The sequence below is a fragment of the Kogia breviceps genome, chromosome 2 (assembly GCF_026419965.1).
Source record: "Kogia breviceps isolate mKogBre1 chromosome 2, mKogBre1 haplotype 1, whole genome shotgun sequence".
Classification (NCBI taxonomy): Eukaryota; Metazoa; Chordata; class Mammalia; order Artiodactyla; family Physeteridae; genus Kogia; species Kogia breviceps.
Window position 1 is genome coordinate 28,816,307 of NC_081311.1, and position 21,541 is coordinate 28,837,847.

General features: G+C 43.1%; 1 protein-coding gene, 1 long non-coding RNA gene and 1 pseudogene across 4 annotated transcripts in view; 2 read left to right on the forward strand and 1 right to left on the reverse strand.

Moving 5' to 3' along the window:
* DNMBP (dynamin binding protein) overlaps positions 1-16,931 on the forward strand; it is a 111,659-nt gene extending 94,728 nt beyond the window's left edge. For all 3 annotated transcript variants that reach the window (XM_059054681.2, XM_067024880.1, XM_059054685.2), the window contains 8 exons: positions 80-210; positions 1,112-1,216; positions 4,009-4,137; positions 8,479-8,811; positions 9,510-9,689; positions 11,195-11,393; positions 13,436-13,977; positions 15,282-16,931. In XM_059054681.2, coding sequence (XP_058910664.1) covers positions 80-210; positions 1,112-1,216; positions 4,009-4,137; positions 8,479-8,811; positions 9,510-9,689; positions 11,195-11,393; positions 13,436-13,977; positions 15,282-15,467 — 1,805 coding nt within the window. In that variant the 3' untranslated portion in view covers positions 15,468-16,931. The remainder of the gene's footprint in view (positions 1-79; positions 211-1,111; positions 1,217-4,008; positions 4,138-8,478; positions 8,812-9,509; positions 9,690-11,194; positions 11,394-13,435; positions 13,978-15,281) is intronic.
* Positions 6,708-7,170, reverse strand: LOC131751250 (ORM1-like protein 1 pseudogene; annotated as a pseudogene).
* A 2,191-nt stretch (positions 16,932-19,122) lies between the features above and the next one.
* The window catches only part of LOC136793517 (uncharacterized), a 36,483-nt gene continuing 34,064 nt past the window's right edge, over positions 19,123-21,541 (forward strand). Inside the window, exon 1 of the long non-coding RNA XR_010838851.1 lies at positions 19,123-20,726. This is a non-coding gene — a long non-coding RNA (uncharacterized lncRNA). The remainder of the gene's footprint in view (positions 20,727-21,541) is intronic.

The window sequence follows — 21,541 nt, forward strand, 5'->3', positions numbered from 1 at the left end:
TGGGTTGTTAGTCTCATTTGTAGTCTGTCCGTGCTCAGAAGAGGGCTCTCTTCACTCACCAATTTAACTTACTCCCCAGTCCTCAAGTACCGAAAGGGTGATGAAGATAGCCTCATGGAGAAAATTTCCAAACTGAACATCCACTCCATCATCAAGAAATCCAGCCGGGTTAGCAGTCACCTGAAGCACCTCACTGGCTTTGCCCCACAGGTGAGGTTCCTGCGCTTGAAGGTTCAGCCTGTCTTTGGCTGCTTCTCAGGGCTCCACGGGGCAGCCTGCATGGTGTGAATCGGCAAGATTCCCCTCTTAGTACCTCCCCTGGTGTTTGCTAGCTGGTGGATACAGGACCTTGCAGCTACTGTTTATTTAAATCCATCCACTCAACCCTCTGTCCGAGCCTTGGTGAGCTGCTTACAGTGTGTATAAAGGCAAATCAGGAGGCCAAATCAGTCATCATGTAATAGTTATCATGGTTTTAGACACCCATAAGGAGGTTATAATCTATCTGGGGAGACAAAATTAAAATTGTAGACATGTTAAGCTAGAAGGGATTTAAGAGATCACCTTGTTCAACACCATATGTCACACATGAGAAAATGTAAAGTCTAAGGTTTGAGTGATTTGTAAAACAGTTATCAATGGAGTAGGTCCAGTCTCCAGACTTCATGCACTGAACCATGTGTATGTGATACAGTCAGTGGAAAATACTAGCTAAAGAATCAGTTGCTAAGCTTTGTAGTTTGTTCTCTACACACTGTGGTACTTAAGAAAACTGGAGCTCTGTGAGAGTGTGCTTCATGTTGGCAAGAGATTTAATCTGAGACCTAAAGGAGAGGGGCAGGTTTGGCATAGGGAGAGAGGAGGGCAAACCAGGCAAGGCAACAATACTGGTGAAGCAAACAGCCTGACCAGCAAAGGGTTTCCATCAGGAACAGAGGGGGTCAGTTAGAGCCAGGAGGGCCCGTATGTACGTAGGAGCTCTGTCAAATCCAATTCAGTATGATTCAGGGAAACATCAAAGGCTTAAAATTTAAACAAAAGATGCTTTTGCCAATAAGATCTATTGAGGGAGAGTCCCAATTTGCTAACAGCATTTATTTATTTTGAACAGATTAAAGATGAAGTATTTGAAGAAACAGAGAAAAACTTCCGAATGCAAGAAAGATTGATCAAATCTTTTATCCGAGACCTGTCTCTCTACCTCCAGCATATCCGGGTGAGTAAAGACATCACTCTCATTAGAATCACATACAGTGGGGAATTCCCCGGTGGTCCAGTGGTTAGGACTTGGCGCTTTCACTGCCATGGGCCTGGGTTCAATCCCTGGTCAGGGAACTAAGATCCCAGCCAAAAAAAAAACAAAAAAAATAACATATGGTGTAATTCCATCTGCTCTCCTGTTCATCCAGCATATTGCTTAATGAATGTGGAATAACCTGGACTCAAATGACCTGTATGCCATGATAAACTTTTTATTGGGATTCTTACAGATATAAATACTGAACGAATATCCTCCTGTTATTCTTTTATTTATTTATTTATTTGGTTGCAGCAGGTCTTAGGTGCGGCAGGCGAGCAAGTTTTGGCTCATCAGCTCCTTAGTTGCAACACGTGGGCTCCTTAGTTGTGGCACGTGAACTCTTAGTTGCGGCATGAGTGTGGGATCTAGTTCCCCGACCAGGGATCAAACCTGGGCCCCCTGCATTGGGAGCATGGAGTCTTAACCACTGTGCCACCAGGGAAGGCCCTCTTACAGGTTATTTAAAAGTTAAACAATGTCAGAAGATCAGCACTCTTGTATTCATAGTAAAGGGACCTAGCTCTTTCCTCCCTCTCTTTCGATCTTCATCACCCTTTTTTTGCCCTGTCTCCTGTACCCAGTTATAGAAGAAGCACTGTGACAGTTCCTTTTGTCAAAATCATTTTGAAGATCAAATAGTAAGAGAATGGTTCCTGTGGGGTGTGCTTCCTAATAATAATATTTATTTACAACTGTACATAGGCCTCTAAGGTTGTTAGAGCCATGAATAGGTCTAGAGATTTGGAAGAACTTGGGAGATCAGGCGGGCCCTGGTCTTCCTTCCCTCAGGCAGTGCTTCCTTCATGACATCAGAACCAGGACTAGAATCCTTTCTCTTAATACCTGTAATTTCTCTGTTGATTTAATAGAATAGTGTTTATATAAGTATACCATATACTCCTGTCCCTCACACGGGAAAATCTCATCCCATGAAACAAATAATTTCCTTTAAAAGAGATCCTTTGGGCTTCCCTGATGGCGCAGTGGTTGAGAATCCGCCTGCTGATGCAGGGGTCACGGGTTCGTGCCCCGGTCCGGGAAGATCCCACATGCCGCGGAGCGGCTGGGCCCGTGAGCCATGGCCGCTGAGGCTGCGCGTCCGGAGCCTGTGCTCCGCGACGGGAGAGGCCACAACAGTGAGAGGCCCGCGTACCACAAAAAAAAAAAAAAAAAAAAGAGAGAGAGATCCTTTGCTTTTAAAAAATCATTATTGTTATTATTATTATAATTTTTTAACTAAGTAAAATGGTACAAAATTCAAAAACTACCAAAGGGATAAGTATAAAGTAAAAATAACTCCTCCCCCTCCCCTGTCTCCTAGTCATGTATAGAGGCAGACACATCTATCAGATTCTTCTGTCAGAGATATGTGTGTGAGGGAGAGAGACACACACACATGCACTGTTGAGCATCTTGGGTTTTGCATTTTGGAAATTCTTCCATATTTGCACACACAGAGCTGCCTTGTTCTTTTTTACAACTGCATAGTATTTAATTGTTATGGACATGCCATAATAAATTCAACTAGTCCCCATCGATGGATGTTTAAGTTGCAAAAAATTAGAAACATTGGCACGAGAAATATCCTTGCACATAGATCATTTTTCCGATCTATGTGAGTATATCTGAAGGCCAGAGAACTAGATTTTCTGAGCCAAATCATATAGCAATGCAAATTTCATAGATATCATACCAGTGAAAACTCCCCACCAGCAATGTATGAAACAGTTTTATCAAAATCAAAATGTCTTATCTTTGCAGGCAAGAAAGGTAAAAATCGCTATTTTAATATAGTTTGAATTTACATTTCTTATATTATGAATGAAGTTGAGGATATTTTCATATGTTTAAATCATTATATTTCTTTTTCTGTGATTTGTCTATATTTGAGGGCACTTATTTATTGATTTATTGTTCTTTTTCTTATTGACTGGTAGTACCTTTGTATATGTTGGAGAAACGAGCCCTTCTTCTGAAATGCTGGCTTACAAATACCCCCTGCCCTAGTTTGTTGACTTTTGAATTTGCTTAAAACGTTTTCTCTGTGTAGAAGAGTTTTATTTTTGTATAGTCTAACTAAACTTTTATGGTTTCTTAGTTCTGTGTCATACTTTAAAAGGTCTTTCCCATTCCAAGATAATTTTAAAAAGATGTCCTATGTTCCAGTACTTTTATCATTTTATTTTTTTATATTAAAGTCATCAATCTAGCTGGAATTTACATTAATATATAAGGTTTGAGGTAGGAGTCCAACTTCTTGTTTTTTATCTAGTTATCTGTCATTATCATTTATTGAGTAATACCCACTGATTTGAAGTGCTTCCGACACTTCTTTTAAATAGCAAACTCTCTCCCTTCATGTTTTGAAATGTGATCAAGTGAAAATGAGGGCTTATAAGACTTTCCAGGAACACATTGGCTTAAAGTGAGAGATTTGACCAAGTATGGTTCCCTTGCCTTAGGACTTTACCCTACAATTCCTCTAATTTTGATATCTCCCTATTGGCTATTTTCTCCCCATGTTATCTAAATGTGTAGCAAATATACACCTGAGCACCCAACTCTTAAAAAGTCTTGTCTCCCTAGCAATGGGTGACAGCCCTTGGACGGGCAGGTCAGTTTGGTTCTGACTGCTAACTGCTATCTAGGATGAATGATGGAGGCTAGAAGTTCTGTCTGGTCTTACCTGTGTTTGTAACTGGCTGCAGGAATCGGCATGTGTGAAGGTGGTGGCTGCCGTGAGCATGTGGGATGTGTGCATGGAGAAGGGACACAGAGACTTGGAACAGTTCGAGAAGGTGCATCGCTACATCAGTGACCAGCTCTTCACAAATTTTGTAAGTGACTCTTCAGCCCACTTTTTTCAGGCTGGGCCTCTTCCCAGGGTTCTCTCTAACATCCAGCTCATGGAAAAGTTAATTCCATAGAGACACGCTTCCATGGACCAGGAGTGCTAGTGTCCTTTAGCTAAGTTCATATCAGAGTTTTATATTCAGAACCTGACTTTCAATCAGCTGAAAGGACAGATAGGACCTGCATGTATGCAAATAGATTTTTTTATAGCTTGTGATCAGCCCAGTTTCAGGTGATAAAGGAAAACAAGGAAATTTAATCTGGTATCACTACTGATAACTGATCAAAAGAAAACAACTAAAGAACTAATAACTTAAAACGGAATATTTATGCATAGTTAAGAGATTAACAAATAGATTTTTGAAATGGCACAAAGTATTTTATAAAGACTACTAAATGCCAAATTGCTTGGGAAATTCTAAATATATATTCTCTATGTATCTCCTGAGTAGAAATGGGTGGGCTTTGATAGTTTCTTGGAGATCTCTGGATGCTTGAAGCATCTTTAGAAAACACTGGGGGAACTTGGGGGAACATACAGTTATTCTAACAATAGCAGCTTATTAAAAGTAATTTACTAAGCACCTGTTTATGTTCTTTTGTGTCAGTATTGTGCCCTCTATGTCTATCCCTCTAGAAAGAATTAGGCAAAAACTTTTGAAAAGTGAAAACAGATTATTACTAAGTAGTTATGAGTAGAAGAGGTATGATGGGTGTGTGAAAGTTTCTCTACCCTAGATTTATGTAACAACTAAATCTTTTTAAAAATTTATTTTTAATTGATGTATAGTTAAATTACAATGTTAATTCTGTACAGCAAAGTGACTCAGTTACACGTATATATGCATTCTTTTTTATATTCTTTTCCATTATGTGTTTTTTTGTTTTTTTTAACACCAAAGGAAAATTTATTAAAGTATAGATTACTGGTTATTTAAAAATACATGAGAGGGCTTCCCTGGTGGCGCAGTGGTTGAGAGTCCGCCTGCCGATGCAGGAGACACGGGTTCGTGCCCTGGTCCGGGAAGATCCCACATGCCGCGGAGCAGCTAAGCCCGTGAGCCATGGCCACTAGGCCTGCGCGTCCGGAGCCTGTGCTCCGCAACGGGAGAGGCCACAACAGTGAGAGGCCCGCATACCGCAAAAAAAAAAAAAAAAAAAAAAAAAAAAAAATACATGAGAAAAGACAAACATACAAAGGCATTATCATACAACTGATTTCTAAACTCAATACTTTTGAAATACAAAACAGTGATCATTACCTCCAAAAGTCAGTTTGAAACAAATTGATTTTTAAGCTGGTATTATAATTCTTTTCACTCAATTTTGCTTACAAATGTTCTAGGTTTTTTAGTTTCGTCACATATCAGAACTGTTTTTGACATGTTTACTTCTCAAAGTAGAATATAGTTATTTCTTGCAATTAATGTCAGCAACTATAGAAAGCTTCTCTTAAGTCACAAGGATTCAATATGGTTGCTGCTTTGGAAATAGTTACCATTCTGAGTTATCAATACTAAGAATCGTGTATTGACAGGCAAAATATTAATGGGCAAAGTATGGAGATTGAGAGCAGGAGGACTAAGAAAAGATATCTTTTACTGCAGACCCGCTAAAAAAAGACTCCATTATTTACTCTGATAGTACTGCTAGAGAAGCATTTTCTGCCAGATCACAGGTTGGCTATGTAGCTGTACATTTTAAATTTCCATCACTAAAGAATGGCAGACTTCAACAATGAGATTGCTCAACCAAATAAGCAGAACTTTAAGTTACCATATACTTTAATTACGAGAAATAAATTATTTTCTTAATTGGTTTAGCAGCCTTGTATCTGGAAAGGCAGCAAAACCCACTTTATTCAGAAATTAGAAGGCTGACTCAGAGGCTGCTTCTAAGATGCCTAACTATCTTCTGTCATCAATCAGTCATGAAGGTGGACCTTCATGAACTCAGTAACTTAATAAATGTAAAAAATGAACTCATCTATCAACACAATGTTGCACCTGCAAAACCAAAAAAGTACATTCATAAGGTAGGAACTGGTTTGTATAAAACAAGGGTATATATCCCCTTACATAACACAAGAGGAATATGCATGGTAATAAAAACAATCTATAATAAACTTGTAAAGAAATGATTCTGGTTTACATGTAACTGTGCTTAAACTAACCATGACTGAATGATTAAACATTTTCTTCTCCTAACATAATGCCCATTCATTATGAGCTAAGCTGGACTTAGTTTCTTATAAATCTCTTATTTCTTGGATTTATCTACTACACCCTTACTTTATAGCCATTTAACTTATAAGCTAGGCCTGCCCAGCCTGCCTCTAAAGCCCCTCTTCAGAAGGATACCAGATGCATTAAACAGAGGCATCTTCTCGTAAGAATGGGCACTTCGAAACAGCATATGAAGAACCAGCAATTGGCTCTCCAGTGTAGCTACCTCTCATTTCACATTATCACAGAAACAGTGCAGTTTACTAACCACTCCTTCCTTACAGAAAACTCAGTAGCTGTAAAAATTTTTGTTCATTTCAGAACACATTTCAATACTTATTAATTCCAAAGATCCGAACACCAAGTAGCTGTGGCATTTTTGGAATTAGCACACTCAGGAGAGAAGCTGTGTTTAAGATGAAGTGAGTTGGGTCATACTTCGTGTAGAAACTTGCCAGAAAGTATAGAATTATTGGAGAAATTGTGAAAAACTTCCTTGAAGATGTAAACTGCGCTCCATAGTCCAGTTGTTCCCAATGAGTTAGGAGCCTCGCTTTACCCTGGTCAGGAGTTTCAAATGGTGTTCCTTTTACTGCATGCAGAAATACATACATGCCCAGTTTATGTATAACATTTGTTAAGGTCCAAGCAACAGGAACACTGAAGAAGGGAATACTGAGTAAAACGATATGAAGCAAGCCAACTCCCAATGCATATGTCAGCCACATACCCCGGCTGTTCATTACACGGGTATTTGGATTCACCTTAACCGTGGGCAGCTCCAACATTCATGTTTGCGCTGCCGCCCCACTCCCGGCGGCTGGCTGGCTCGGAGCAGTGTCAGCTCCGCGGCTGCTGCAGGGCTGACGGCGGCCTCTCCTCCATTATGGTTTATTGCAGGATATTGAATATAGTTCCCTGTGCTACACAGTGGGACCTTATTGTTTGTCCATTCTCTATATACCAGTTTGCATCTGCTAAATCCCCAACTCCCAATCCAACCCTCTCCCACCTCCTTCCCCCTTGGCAGCCACCAGTGTATTCTCTATGCCTGATTTTATTTCTATCTATTTTCATAGATAGGTTCATTTGTGTCATATTTTATTTATTTATTTTTGGCTGCATTGGGTCTTTGTTGGCCGCACGCGTGCTTTCTTGTAGCTGCAGCGAGTGGGGGCTACCCTTTGTTGCAGTGCATGGGCTTCTCATTGGGTGGCTTCTCTTGTTGTGGAGCACAGACTCTAGGTGCATGGGCTTCAGTAGTTGTGGCACGTGGGCTTAGTTGCTCCGTGGCATGTGGGATCTCCCCGGACCAGGGCTCAAAACCGTGTTCCCTGCATTGGCAGGCAGATTGTTAACCACTACGCCACCAGGGAAGTCCTGTGTCATAGTTTAGATTCCACGTATAAGTGGTATCATGTGTTATTTGCTTTGTCTTTCTGACTTACTTCACTTAGTATGATAACCTCTGGTTGCATCCATGTTGTCGCAGAGGGCATTATTTCGTTCTTTTTTTATGGCGTAGTATTCCATTGTATATGTGTACCACATCTTCTTTATCAATTCATCTGTCAGCAGACATTTAGGTTGTTTCCATGTCTTGGCTATTGTGAATAGTGCTGCTGTGAACATAGAGGTATACGTATCTTTTTGAATTATGGTTTTGTTTGGGTATATGGCCAGGAGTGGGATTGTCGGGTCATGTGGTAATTCTATTTTTAACAACTAAATATTAAGTTAAATTCAAGTTATATATAGACATGTACACATAAGTGATACCAGACAGATGGTCACAAATGGGTTGTAATGCAAACATCATGTTATGTATGTAGTTTAGCATTTGTTATCAACTATGCAGCTATTTTGCACAGTCTTTGGCGTGAGCAAATTGTTGGGTGAAGAGTTATAAGCTGAGAAGCTTTGTGGAATATGTGCGTACATCTGGTGTCAGATAAGCAGAACACTGTCGGATCTGCATGGGTTTAGCTCGTGCACTAGGAGCAAAGCAGGTGGCACAGGACATAACAAAATCCACCTGAAGAGAGTTTTGAGAATAACAAATTTGGGACACTGAACACCATGCCTTTCTCGTCCCCACAGAAGGAGAGGACAGAGCGGCTGGTCATCTCTCCCCTGAATCAGTTACTGAACATGTTCACGGGGCCCCACAAGCTGGTGCAGAAACGCTTTGACAAGCTTCTGGACTTCTATAACTGTACAGAACGGGCAGAGAAGCTGAAGGACAAGAAGACCCTGGAGGAGCTGCAGTCGGCCCGGAACAACTACGAGGCCCTGAACGCCCAGCTGCTGGACGAGCTGCCCAAGTTCCATCAGTACGCGCAGGGCCTCTTCAGCAACTGTGTGCATGGCTACGCCGAGGCCCACTGTGACTTCGTGCGCCAGGCGCTGGAGCAGCTGAAGCCGTTGCTCTCGGTGAGGCCCGCCCTCCCCATGGAGGAGTAGACTCCCAAGTTCTCCTGGAGTTTTTCTGGGAATACACAGCCAGGTTGTCAGAGACATTATTCAACTAGGTAGATTAAGTATGTCACTAGGTCAGACCTGTCGGGAATCAGAAATCTTGATGCCTTGATGGAGCCGGGGAACCCGTGGCCTTTAAATGGCTCTCTTTCCACCCTGAGAGATCCCAGAGGATCCAGCCAGCTCGGGCTGCTTACACTTGAGGAGTTTTTTTGTTTGTTTGTTTATTTTAAAATTTATTTATTTTATTTATTTATTTTTGGCTGTGTTGGATCTTCATTGCTGCGTGCAGGCCTTCTCCAGTTGCAGTGAGCGGGGCTACTCTTGTTGGCTTCTCTTGTTGCGGAGCACTGGCCCTAGGCGGGTGGGCTTCAGTAAGTTGCAGCATGCAGGCTCAGTAGTTGTGGCTCACGGGCTCTAGAGCGCAGGCTCAGTAGTCGTGGTGCATGGGCTTAGTTGCTCCACGGCATTTGGGATCTTCCAGGACCAGGAATCGAACCCATGTCCCCTGCACTGACAGGCGGATTCTTAACCACTGCACCACCAGGGAAGCCCACACTTGAGGAGTTTTAAGGAGACTTTGCCAGTCCTGGGATCGTTCACTGTGTTCTCTTCTTTCCTCTGTCTCTGCTCTCCCTGTGCATGGACTCCAGTTACTCAAAGTCACCGGCAGGGAAGGGAACCTGATTGCCGTCTTCCATGAGGAGCACAGCAGGGTCCTGCAGCAACTCCAGGTTTTCACCTTCTTCCCAGAGTCTCTTCCTGCCACCAAGAGGTCATTTGAGAGGAAAACTATGGACCGCCAGTCCACCCGAAAGCCGCTCCTGGGCCTGGTGAGTGGAACTGGAGAGGCTCATATGGCCTGGTGCTTAAGGTGTGAACTCCTGAGTGAGACTGCCTGGGTTCAGATCCCAATTCTGACAATGACTCACTCTGTGTCCTTGAGCACATGCTTCATCGGTTTCCTCAGGTCTAAAACACAGATAATAGTTATACCTACATCATAGAGTTGTTTTGAGATTGAAATGAGTTAAAATATGTAAAACACTTGGACGTTGCCTGGCACTATTATTAGCATTATTCAAGTAAGCTATCATCATCATCATTATTGTTATTAATATTGATGGACTCAGCTCTGTCTCTACAGATGAGCAATTTAATAGGAGTTTAAATATTTTATAATAATTGGAGAATAAAGGTTATTGAGTTCAAATCTATCATGCTCTCACTCATTCATTCCTTCATTCACTATCACTGGGCACCACTAGTGTGCCTCCTGGTACAGACAGACATCAAAATGCCCTCTGAAAAGCATTCTTGGATCCTATCCTGTACAATGAAAGGAGTTAGTAAAGGATTTTTTTTTTTTTTTTTTTTTTTTTTTTTTTTTTGTGGTATGCGGGCCTCTCACTGTTGTGGCCTCTCCCGTTGCGGAGCACAGGCTCCGGACGCGCAGGCTCAGCGGCCATGGCTCACGGGCCCAGCCGCTCCGCGGCATGTGGGATCTTCCCGGACCGGGGCACGAACCCGTATCCCCTGCATCGGCAGGCGGATTCTCAACCACTGCGCCACCAGGGAAGCCCAAGTAAAGGATTAATATTAGTACTTTGATCAGTCAAAGAAACTGGTTTAAGGGTATGTTAATTCTGCCAGGCTCCCCATTTTTGATCATGTATTGGAAAAGGTGGTCATCTGATATACTGCCAAACAGTTAATGGCTGACCACTTTTTAACCTGGAGTTATTTTCTTTTTGAACTTGATTCTTGCATATTCTGAAAAGTAGGGTAAGATATACCAGATTATATGGGGTAAAAATCTAAAAGACTGCTGATTTATCTGTGCTTACAATATTTTTGCCCCATGTAATCCCATAGACATTAATCTATATGATCTAAAAGAGAGAATCAGATTTTTTAATCACATTTACTTTTTCTTATTTTTATGAATGTTGTTTTTATAGATATGAAGTCTAGATAAGGAAAGTCTCAGTTGTTTAGATTCATACAGTAAAATACAAGAAGATCTACTCATATTACTTAGATATTTTGATTCTTTAGGTGGCACTTTAATCACATATTTTTGTCACAGGATAACAGATATAAAACTAAGGGTGTGTTAAATTTTCTTACTACAAAGGCACCAAAACGTGACCTAAGAGATTACGGTTTTTACCTAGCCACATGGACTGACTCAGGCGCAAAGGCATCTAATGGGAGTAGGGAGCTGGCTGTCATTGCCTCCATTTCTGAGACTGACAGCATATGGGATTAAATACAGCTGCTGGGATAACGGCCAGGAAGGGGTTTTGATGATTGTATTTCTTATATTGCCTTTCAGCCAAGTTACATGCTTCAGTCGGAAGAACTCCGGGCCTCCCTCTTGGCAAGGTATCCCCCCGAAAAGCTCTTCCAAGCAGAACGGAACTTCAATGCTGCCCAGGACCTGGACGTCTCACTTCTGGAAGGTGACCTGGTGGGCGTGATTAAGAAAAAGGACCCCATGGGCAGCCAGAACCGCTGGCTGATTGACAATGGAGGTAAGAACAGTAGGCGACAGATTACTGTAACTCTAAATGAGGAAAGAGTGATTTGGACTGTGCCTGAATCCTGGGTAGGCCAGAGAAAAATATGAGAGTGTTCGATTAGAAGGAAAAGCAACCTTAAAAGTTCTCTCCATCTCTAGAGAGTGTAATGCTCAAGTCATTACTGAAACAAAACCAGTCTTTGATTTTGTTTTTGTTTTTTAAAAATTCCAGAGGAGACTCCATTACTTACCTTGCAAGATCTTGCCTTGCTTTACCTTTACAGGCAGTGAATCCTTCCTGAAGGGTCCTTTGCCCTCTTGATCCTAACCTGAGTGAACCACAAGTTCTGTAGGTGTGTTTTGTGAGCATATGAATTTAAAACCTGTAAGAAGGGGTTGTTTGCTTTTTGAGTCGCCCCCGGCCCCCAACCAGCAAACAATTTTACTTCATGACTGTTTAGGGAATGACTTTAAAAACAGCTTACAGCTTTTTTTTTTCTGGTGGGAGTCGGGGTGGGGAAGGCATACAGAATTTTTTTTCAACGTACAAAGAATAATGCCTATCCATAATCCTTTTTCCACAATTCCAAAATCTGAAAAGCTTTGAAAAATCAGAGGGTTTTTTTTTTTTTCAGAACTAATTTGCCAAAACCTACCCTGATCTGAACTCATCTGGTGACAAAACCTGAACAAACGATGTGAGGCTGTTTAAGATCATTACTTTTCCCTTTTGGTGTGACTAGTCGCATAAGTTTTGCTACAGAAACATGAATGGGTTTGACTATGGGGTGTTGACCCAGACCCTGCTGGGTATATCTTGAAATCTATAGTATACTTGATTACCTTTCCTAAATCCCAAAATCTGAATTCCAAAACACATCCGGCCCCGAGTATTTTAGAAAAGGATTGTGGGCCTCTATAATAAACAACTATGTTCATACCACAAGAACTGAAAACTTTAACATTTCTCAGTTTCTTTAAAAGCGTTGTGTGGATTTTTTTTCTCCTCCCCCAGCCCCCTGTTCTGCTTACCCAAAATAATAAAGATGATATGGGAAAGGAAGGACGAAGGATGGGGCCCCCAGGGTGATGACAGGTGAGAGCCACTGATAGACAGATGAACTCCTAGTGAATATCCAGGCTGTTTGAGCGCCCCCATCCTTGGGGTTCTTCCTTATCTACTAAATCCTGGTGAGTAAAGTGGTAGCCAGAAGCTCACAGCATCAGCTCTTAGACCCTCCACCCCTTGGCATCTGCTCAGGGGGCTCCTCCCCATCGCCCAGCGGATAGAACAAATGCAGGCCGGCCTTGTGTTTAGGTCCAGGAAACACTCTGAAGATCAAGACAGAGATGGCCCTTGCTCGAGTTGAGGTTACATACTCTGGATCCCTGCCTTAACAGATAATTCTTTCCTAATAAATATAACAATTTTTCCTATGGATTAGGGATCTCAATCCCTAATCTATGCTTAAAAGTTTTAGCTGAGGGCCCTCTCTGTCCTCATCTTAGGCAATTTATTGATATGAACATGTGTTAGATGTGTATCCTAACTAATAAAAGCAGCTAGTTCTCACAGAATTCCCACCTCATTCCTAAACCAGGGACAGAGATTCAAGTGTGTGGCTGGCGAGGACAGGGAGGCATAGCGGAGGGGCTCTGTCATGCTGAGGATGGTTTTGAAAATCCCTTCTCACCACACTCGATGGACCGTTGGCACAGCCTTTGCTCCCGCGGTCTGTGGCCCTTCTCTTTGCTTCATCTGCTCGTGCTTTCTCAAGACATGTGGTCTGTGGTTGTTTATGTTACTGTCCCTTAATTCTCAGCAAAGCCCCTTGTCACTCACCTGTTGTGCGGTCGTAAAGGTGTGAACTGGCAGGAGGCCACAGCATCTTGTCTCTACCACCCACATTGTGCCCTGGGATGGTGTCTGTTCTGTTTGTCTCTAGGAATCTTATTTTGTCTCACTATTGACCTTAAACCATAGTTTCTTCTCTCCTGATTTCCTCCACTCTCCTCCCACGAAAAGCTCTTCATGTTTGTTTTTCCTGCCCACAGTCACCAAAGGCTTTGTGTACAGTTCCTTCCTGAAGCCCTACAATGCACGCCGCAGCCACTCGGACACCTCCGTGGGCAGCCACTCCTCCACCGAGTCGGAGCACGGCAGCTCCTCCCCCAGGCTCCCCCGGCGGCAGAACAGCGGCGGCACCTTGACCTTTGACCCCAGCAGTGTGGCCGTGTCCTTTAGCTCAGGGCCTTCCCAGAAACAGCCTCCAGACACATCTTCACTGACAGAATTTGACCAAGGAACTCTCAGCGCATCCTTGAACTCAGAGAGCAGCCCTTCCAGATGCCCCTCAGACCCAGACTCCCCCTCCCAGCATGGGCCCTGGGACTTGGTAGACGCTTCCAGAGACCTTCACCAGCCAGCTCCCACTCTGAGGAGCTCCCGAAACCCCAGGCATCCAGAAATGGCCGGTTACTCCGTGCCAGGGCGAAACGGGCAGGGTAGAGACCTCGTAAAAGGATGTGCAAGAACAGCCCTGTCTCTGGATGACAGAAACGGACAGCTGGGAAACAGTGAGGCGGAAGGCAACCAGGTGAGTGCGGCCCGGGTACTGTGGTTACTGTGCCTGAGCAGATGCAGGTGATGCCCTCCCAGGAGTGGGCGAGTCAGAGGCCTACCCAGGGCCTGGGGGTGACCTGGAGTTGGACTTGCAGACGAATCCTTAAAGCATTTGTGGAAACTCACTGCTGTAAGAGTGGGCAGCTCCACCCCTTCTGGGCCCTTCCCTGGCTGACTTCACAGGCTGTTGTGTCTTGGGGCATTTACAAGGTTTTACCATAAAGCTTTTCCCACTCTTCCAGTGTGCTGATTTTTCCATTGTATAAATTCTGCTGTTTAACTCATCTACTTAGTTTTTTATTCAAATAACTATATGTTTATTTCTAGAATTCAGAAATAAAAGCCTGGCTCTGTTTCAGTATTTCCTGTTCTTTTCATAATGGCCTGCTCTTGTCTTTGTATCCTAAACATTTTAAACCTACATATTTTAAAGCCACTTTCACATCCACAGCTGAGGAATCCCTGGCCACCTGCCTCTTGCCTTTGCTCACTTGCAGCAGTGAGTCTCTGTGTGTGTCTTAGCTTTGTCTGCGAGCTCTCTGTGGTTCTGTTACAAACCACAGCCCAGGACGCACATCCCAGCTCTGGACCCACCAGCAGGCAGTTTTTCTAGACGTGATAAGGGAGGAAATGGCCCTTTCTTAGATTCTGACTCTGTGCAAGGAGCTCACTTCTAGCCTCATAAGCTCCAGTTCCTGAGCAGGTCCTAAACCCCAGCCTTCGGGTGTGTATTTATCCCTGTGCCCCGTGGGCCTCACGACTTCTCCTTCTGATCACTGAATACCACCCTTGCTTTGCATGATAGCTTTGTTATGGGCACCTAGAGAGCATCCTTTCTTACTCTGAGGTTAGTCGTGTTTTGGGGTTTTTTTTTTTAAGTTTTTTAAATTCAGAATTTCTGTGTTAGGGGTATGGAAGGGCATCCTCATGTCTCATCCATCTTCCATGCTGACTGAAGCTTCTTTCACTCTTTAAGGCAACTCTGAGAGAGTAAAAATATGTGAATTTTGGTTTTCTTTAAATCTGCCCTGTTCATTAGGGTAGCCACAAGCTGTATGTAGCTATTTAAATTTAAGTTAGGTAAAATTAAACAAAATTTAAAATTAAGTTCTTTCATTTCACTAGGCATATTTCAAGTGCTCAATGGCCATGTGGCCAAGGGCTGCCATATTGCATGGTGCAGTTACAGATGGTCCCCATCACCACAGGAAGTTGTGTTGGGCAGCTTTGCTCTAAGCTGTTTCCCATTTCCTAACTCACTTTCTCTTCCTCACACAGGTCTATTTTGCTGTCTATACCTTCAAGGCACGGAACCCAAATGAGCTGAGTGTGTCAGCCAATCAGAGGCTCAAGATCCTGGAGTTTAAAGATGTTACAGGAAATACAGAATGGTGGTTAGCCGAAGTTAATGGGAAGAAGGGCTATGTTCCATCCAATTATATCTGCAAAACTGAGTACACCTGAACCTGTTCTGCCTCCCATTCAACCTTGCTGCCTTTGCTTCCTTCTGCTGAAGGGTCCTGGTGTCCACTGAGAGGGCGCCTGCTCTTGAGACACTGGCCCTGCCTGCATGGCTTAACCATGGCACAGTGGGGCACAAGATAAGCCTTGCTCTCTTTGATTGGGTTGTCAACCTTGATGCTTGCTAGAATTTCTAGAATTTGAAATGGACCCTGGGGCTTGCAAGTGATTCAGTGACTGTGAAAAGAGAGGCCAATCCTGGGGTCAGCTTTTGGAAATGAGGAATTTCCAGTCAGAAGACCAGTATCCAATATATGCTGAAAGCTGTGCTATAGCATTAGAAGAAGGTGGCATTGGTTGTGCCATACTGAGTTTGGGCTGGCGCCATGATCAACTGACCGGAAACCGACTTGGATGAAAAGAATTCTCTGGGAGCCCTTTCAGGCTGCGCCTCTGCATGTGGCAAGGAGTTTGTCGACCTTGTACCAAATCTGGCGCTTTAAAACCTCAGTGTCTGGCACACATTCACACACACACCCCTTATTTCTAAAAGTCCCTAAAACGCTACCACCTGTAATCTTTTTCTTATTCATTTCACTGCACTTCCAGATTGCTCGGGCAAAATTCAGCTACTTTCTTTCTCCTTTTAAAAAATGATTAGGGTCTTTCTTTTCCTTGAACCTTCATCTGAAAGGTTCTCTTCCCGTTAGGTGCTGTTCTCCACACCTTGCTGACAGTCATCTCTACTTTATATGGTCTGTGCGTAATAATGTCTCCTGGCCTCTCTCCTGAAGCTCAATATCTGATAGACTTTCCTAGGAGAACAGGATCAGAGCTCCCGCCATTTCATTAGAGGGATTCATTCTGCGATGGGCTGAAGCCAGTCCAGCCTGCCGGGAGACTGGATGCCTCTCCCCTTCATCCAAGCACACTACTGTCCACAGATGCAGAAAACAACGCGTGTGTCTTATTTGAATTCGGATAAGCAGTCCCAGAAGTAGCTTATCCTAGACTTGGAAATAAGCATTTTCTGTTTCATCAGCCCCCGTGCTTCAGAGACCGTGGTCTAAGCCAAACAGAATCTAAAGTGCCTGATTGTGCCTCCCTCCACCTCAGGAAGATATTTACTAATCCTAACACTAAGAATCTCCCCCTGAAGTTTCTGTTTGAGCAGGGCTCTGATTCTTGAGGTCTGCCCCAGATAGAAAACCTACCTTGGAACAGGAAACCGTGAACTTTATCTTTTAAGAAAGGGAATTAAGAACAGCCTTACAGCCCTTGCTCCTCCAAATGCACCTTTGCCTTAAAGTTATGATGAATTGGGAGACACCTGTGAACTCCTTGGCCCCCCTGAGTCTGCTGGTTGGTCAGAAGGAAGCAATGCAAGAGTCTCTTGTGAATAGTGTTTATATCTAGAGATGTTTATATTTAAGTAGTTATTTTATAAATAAAAGCATTTCTAAGGGCCATGAGTATGTTTTCTTGATTTCCCTCCATGTTTAGCCTGAACCTTCTCACGTTTCTGGGGGTAACTTCTTGACAATTCAGTGATGCTCAGATCCCAAGAGATGGGAGAGACTAACTGAAGAAACTCAGGTCAAAAATTCATTTTGTCGGGACTTCCCAGGTGGCGCAGTGGTTAAGAATCCGCCTGCCAATGCAGAGAACACGGATTCGAGCCCTGGTCCAGGAGATCCCACATGCAGCGGAACAATTAAGCCTGTGCGCCACAACTACTGAGCCTGCGCTCTAGAGCCCGCAAGCCACAACTACTGAGCACGTGTGCCACAACTACTGAAGCCTGCACACCTAGAGCCTGTGCTCTGCAACGAGAAGCCACCACAATGAGAAGCCTGCACACCGCAACAAAGAGTAGCCCCCGCTCACCGCAACTAGAGGGAGCCTGCGTGCAGCAATGAAGACGCAGCCAGAGATAGATAAATAAAATATTTTTTAAAAATTCATTTTGTCAAATATAATTTCAGCAGAATCACTCTATACTCAAAATATGTCTATGATGCAGGCCTCTTCATTAAGCCATTTCCTATGATAAAATCCTAGCAAAACAGAAAAGCTGGGATCTTGAAGAGGTAAGTATTTCCCAGCCATGACAGATGTGGAAACAGATGCACTAGAGATGAACTAACAAGTCCACACAGCAGCTCAAGCCAGATAGGGGGTGGGAGGGGGAGAAGTAGCAGGAGCACTAGCGCAGGTGGCACTGAGGACAGTGGGTGACAGAAGTATCACCTGATATTGTTAAGGAATAGGAAATGTAGGTGAATAGACAGACTCCGTGGGAAAGAAACTTACAGGCCAGTGAGGCCAACTCTTTCATTTTATGAGGTAGGAAGATGGGGTCCAGTGACATTGTGACTTGCCCAAGTCTTACATCAATTTTTGATGGATCCTGAATTTAAACTTATGCCTCAGGCTGAGCCTTTCCGCCTTGTTCTGGAGCCAGACTGACTTCAGACACTTAAGAGCTTTGTGACCTTGGCAACTTACCTAACCTGTGCTTCAGCTTCCTCATCTAAAGTAGAGAAAATACTACTGTCTGCCTTACAGGGTTGTGGTACGGATGGAAGGAGTTAATACATGGAGAGTGCTAGAACCCTGGCACATAGTGAACAATAAACTGGAGAGCCCCGAGGTCCAAGTCAAGGAATTTAGATTTCATGAGAAACTCCTTATTACCTAGGTGGATTCCTTGTTGTAGGAAAGCTAAATGATAGCAGGATGATTTGGAGGGAGGACAGATCGAAGGCCGGAAAAATCTAATGAAGAAAAAGTTAACTGATGGGGCTTAAGATTGCTGCAGAATGGAAAAAAGCAGCAACATCCTATAAAGAATATGAAATTGAAGAAATGATGAATCCCTAACAAAGAGGAGATCATTGGGATAGCAAGTTTATGAAAAGATGAGTATTGTAAACACTAGATGTCTGCTAGGTCTTGCTTTTTCTTTATTTTTATTATTTTTTATTAAAGTATAGTTAATTTACAATGTTTCAGTTTATACAGAAAAGTGATTCAGTTATACATATACTTTTTCAGATTCTTTTCCTTTATAGGTTATTACAAGAGATTGACTCTAGTTCCCTGTGCTATACAGTAGGTCCCTGTTGTTTATATATAGTGATGTGTATCTGTTAATTCCAAATTCTCAATTTGTCCCTCCTCCATTTTCCCCTTTGGTATACCATAAGTTGTTTTCTATGTCTTTTGAGTCTATTTCTGTTTTGTAAATAAGTTCATTTGTATCATTTTTTTAGATTCCACACGTGATATACAATATTTGTCTTTGACTTCACTTAGTATGATAATCTCTAGTTGCATCCATGTTGCTGCAAATGGCATTATTTCCTTCTTTCTATTATGGCTGAGTAGTATTCCATTGTATATATGTACCACATCTTCTTTATCCATTCATCTGTTGATGGACACTTAGGTTGCTTCCATGTCTTGGCTATTGTAAATAGTGCAGCTGTGAACATTGGGGTGCCTGTATCTTTTCTAATTAGAGTTTTTGTCTTTTTCAGATATGTGCCCAGGAGTGGGATTGCTGGATCATATAGTAGCTTTTAGTTTTTTAAAGGAACTCTCCATACTATTCTCCACAGTGGTTGGTAGGTGCTTTTTTTTTTTTTTTTTTTTTAATATTTGCTTATTTAGGCTGCACCAGGTCTTAGTTGCGGCACATGGGTTCTTTGTTGCGACATGTTTAGTTGTGGCACGTGGGCTCTTAGTTGCGGCATGTGGACTCCTTAGTTGTGGCATGCGGACTCCGTTGCGGCATGCATGTGGGATCTAGTTCTCCGATCAGGGATTGAACCCAGGCCCCCTGCATTGGGAGCTTGGAGTCTAACCCACGGGACCACCAGGGAAGTCCCTAGGTGATTTTTTAAGTGTGGTCTTCAGACTAGCAGCATCACCATCCATGTACCCTGGGAGCTCGCTGGACATACATGCAGGCCCCACCCCAGGCCTACTGCATCAAGTTACCAGGTGATTTGTGTGCATGTTAAATTTGAGAAGCGTCTGTGTAGGCAGTTATTTTTAGTAGAATTTTCTACTGTTGGAAAAGTAGGAATTACAAAAACCAAGGAAGGAAAGGGTGTCAGATGTTTTCCCACACAACAGAAGGAAATGTTGAAGAAAATTTCCAAATCCGGTTTGCCTGCTTACTTCCTGTCATGAATTTGCTCCCTTTCCTGCCTGGAAGTAGCTCTTCAGTTATGCTTTCTCCCAAGTGTCCTCGGAGAACAGGGAGCGGTGGTGGGAATCTATCATCATCTGAAACGTGTAGATTTCTGACCTCCCTCTCAAGATTGTTGTGAGAACAAATAAGATGATTCTGCAAATTTTTGTGAACTGTGAGTTCTAGAAATACATGGTTTTAGTAAAGATTGAATTTTGTGTCAGCCTTTTAATTAGTTGTGAAGCTGGAACTGTGTGCATTTTGTTTCAGGGTCAGGAGTAGAAACAGGCTCTAGAAGAACACAGTGTGCTCTGAATTGTTTCATTTGCAGAACCTTAGGCCTGAGGACCGAGAAACCTTGAGCATCATATACTTAATTCTATATCCTCTCTCTGGTTGCTACACACAACTCAGGATTTTAAACTCTCCCATCTATTAGTACATCATATTGATGAAGTTTGTACTGTTTCACCTGGGCTGGGTGTGGCAGACATCCGGTGCCACAGAGCAGGGATGATCATCTCCAATCTCCAGTTTGCGCTGCTTTGTTTCATCCAGCCCGCTGTGATTGTTAGTGAAGATCAATAGTAGTGTTTTGTGAGTATCAATAAGGGAGTTTTCTACAACTCCCAAATTGCAGGCTTTGCAAGCTGCATAGGAATATCTATTCCCTAGTACCACTCAGAGGTGACCCTGAAGGAGCAGGTAGTGCATTCCCAGAGGTAAGTTGTGATATGGTGGTAGAAGTGAGCAGTGTGTTCATTCTGGAACATTTATTGGTAGCAGGCAGGTACGTGGGACTCAGCAGCAGACTGTGGGGGTCTGCAGACACAGCAGGACCATGTCACAAGGCACTGCCTGTGCACCACCCGCCTGAGTGTCCCCTGGGACTTGAAGAGGAGTCAAGCTAATCCTTCACCGTGGCAGCCCTTCCCCAGCTCCAGGATCAGGGAAGCTGAGAGTGAAAGATAACCGATCTGTCATGGCCGCCTCCTGTCCGCCTCCTGTCGTCAGAATCACTGTGACTAATTTGAACAAAGGACCTTCCTGCAGCCTCTCAGGTGAGATCAAAGATTGCCTCCAAATAGGATTAAGCTGAATACGATCTTTGCAATTTGATAGAAGGGGTGATAGCCATGAGCACTGAGACCATTTCTAGCTGGGCTTTAAAGAGAACATAATCCTCTACAAATTCACACTGCAGTGGGATTTAGTGAAGATCAATGAATTACTAAACTGACTTCAGCTGGAGAATATTGGCAATTTTAATCAGATCTGCTTGGGCTTATGGTATTGTATTAGTTTCCTATTGCTGCTTTAACAAATGACTGCTAATTTAGTAGCCTAAAACAACAGAAATTTGTCTTACGGTTCTGGAGGTCAGAAGTCTGAAATCAGTCTTACTGGGCTGAAGTCAAGGTTGGTAGGGCTGGTTATTTACAGAGACTTCAGGGGAGAACCTGTCTCCTTGCCTTTTTCAACTTCTAGAAGCTGCCTCTGTTTCTTGGCTTATGTTCCCTTCCTCCATCTTCAAAGCCAGCAGCATAGCATCTTCAGATGTCTCTGTTTCTGTCATCACAGCATCTTCATTTTAATTCTGACCCTCCTGACTCTTATTAAGGATCCCTGTAATTACACTAGGCCCACTTTGGATAATCGCCCATCTCAATATCCTTAATCACATCTGCGAAGTGCCTTTTGCCATGTAAGGTAAATCCTCAGCGTTTTGAGGATTCAGACATGGACATCTTTGGGGACCATTATTCTATCTACTGCAGGTATGGAGCCACATGACATTTTTGAGGCAAATTGTCTTTCTGAGAATGGAAACATGATCCAGTCCAGACACCTACTGTTGATTCTGGAGCAGGAATTG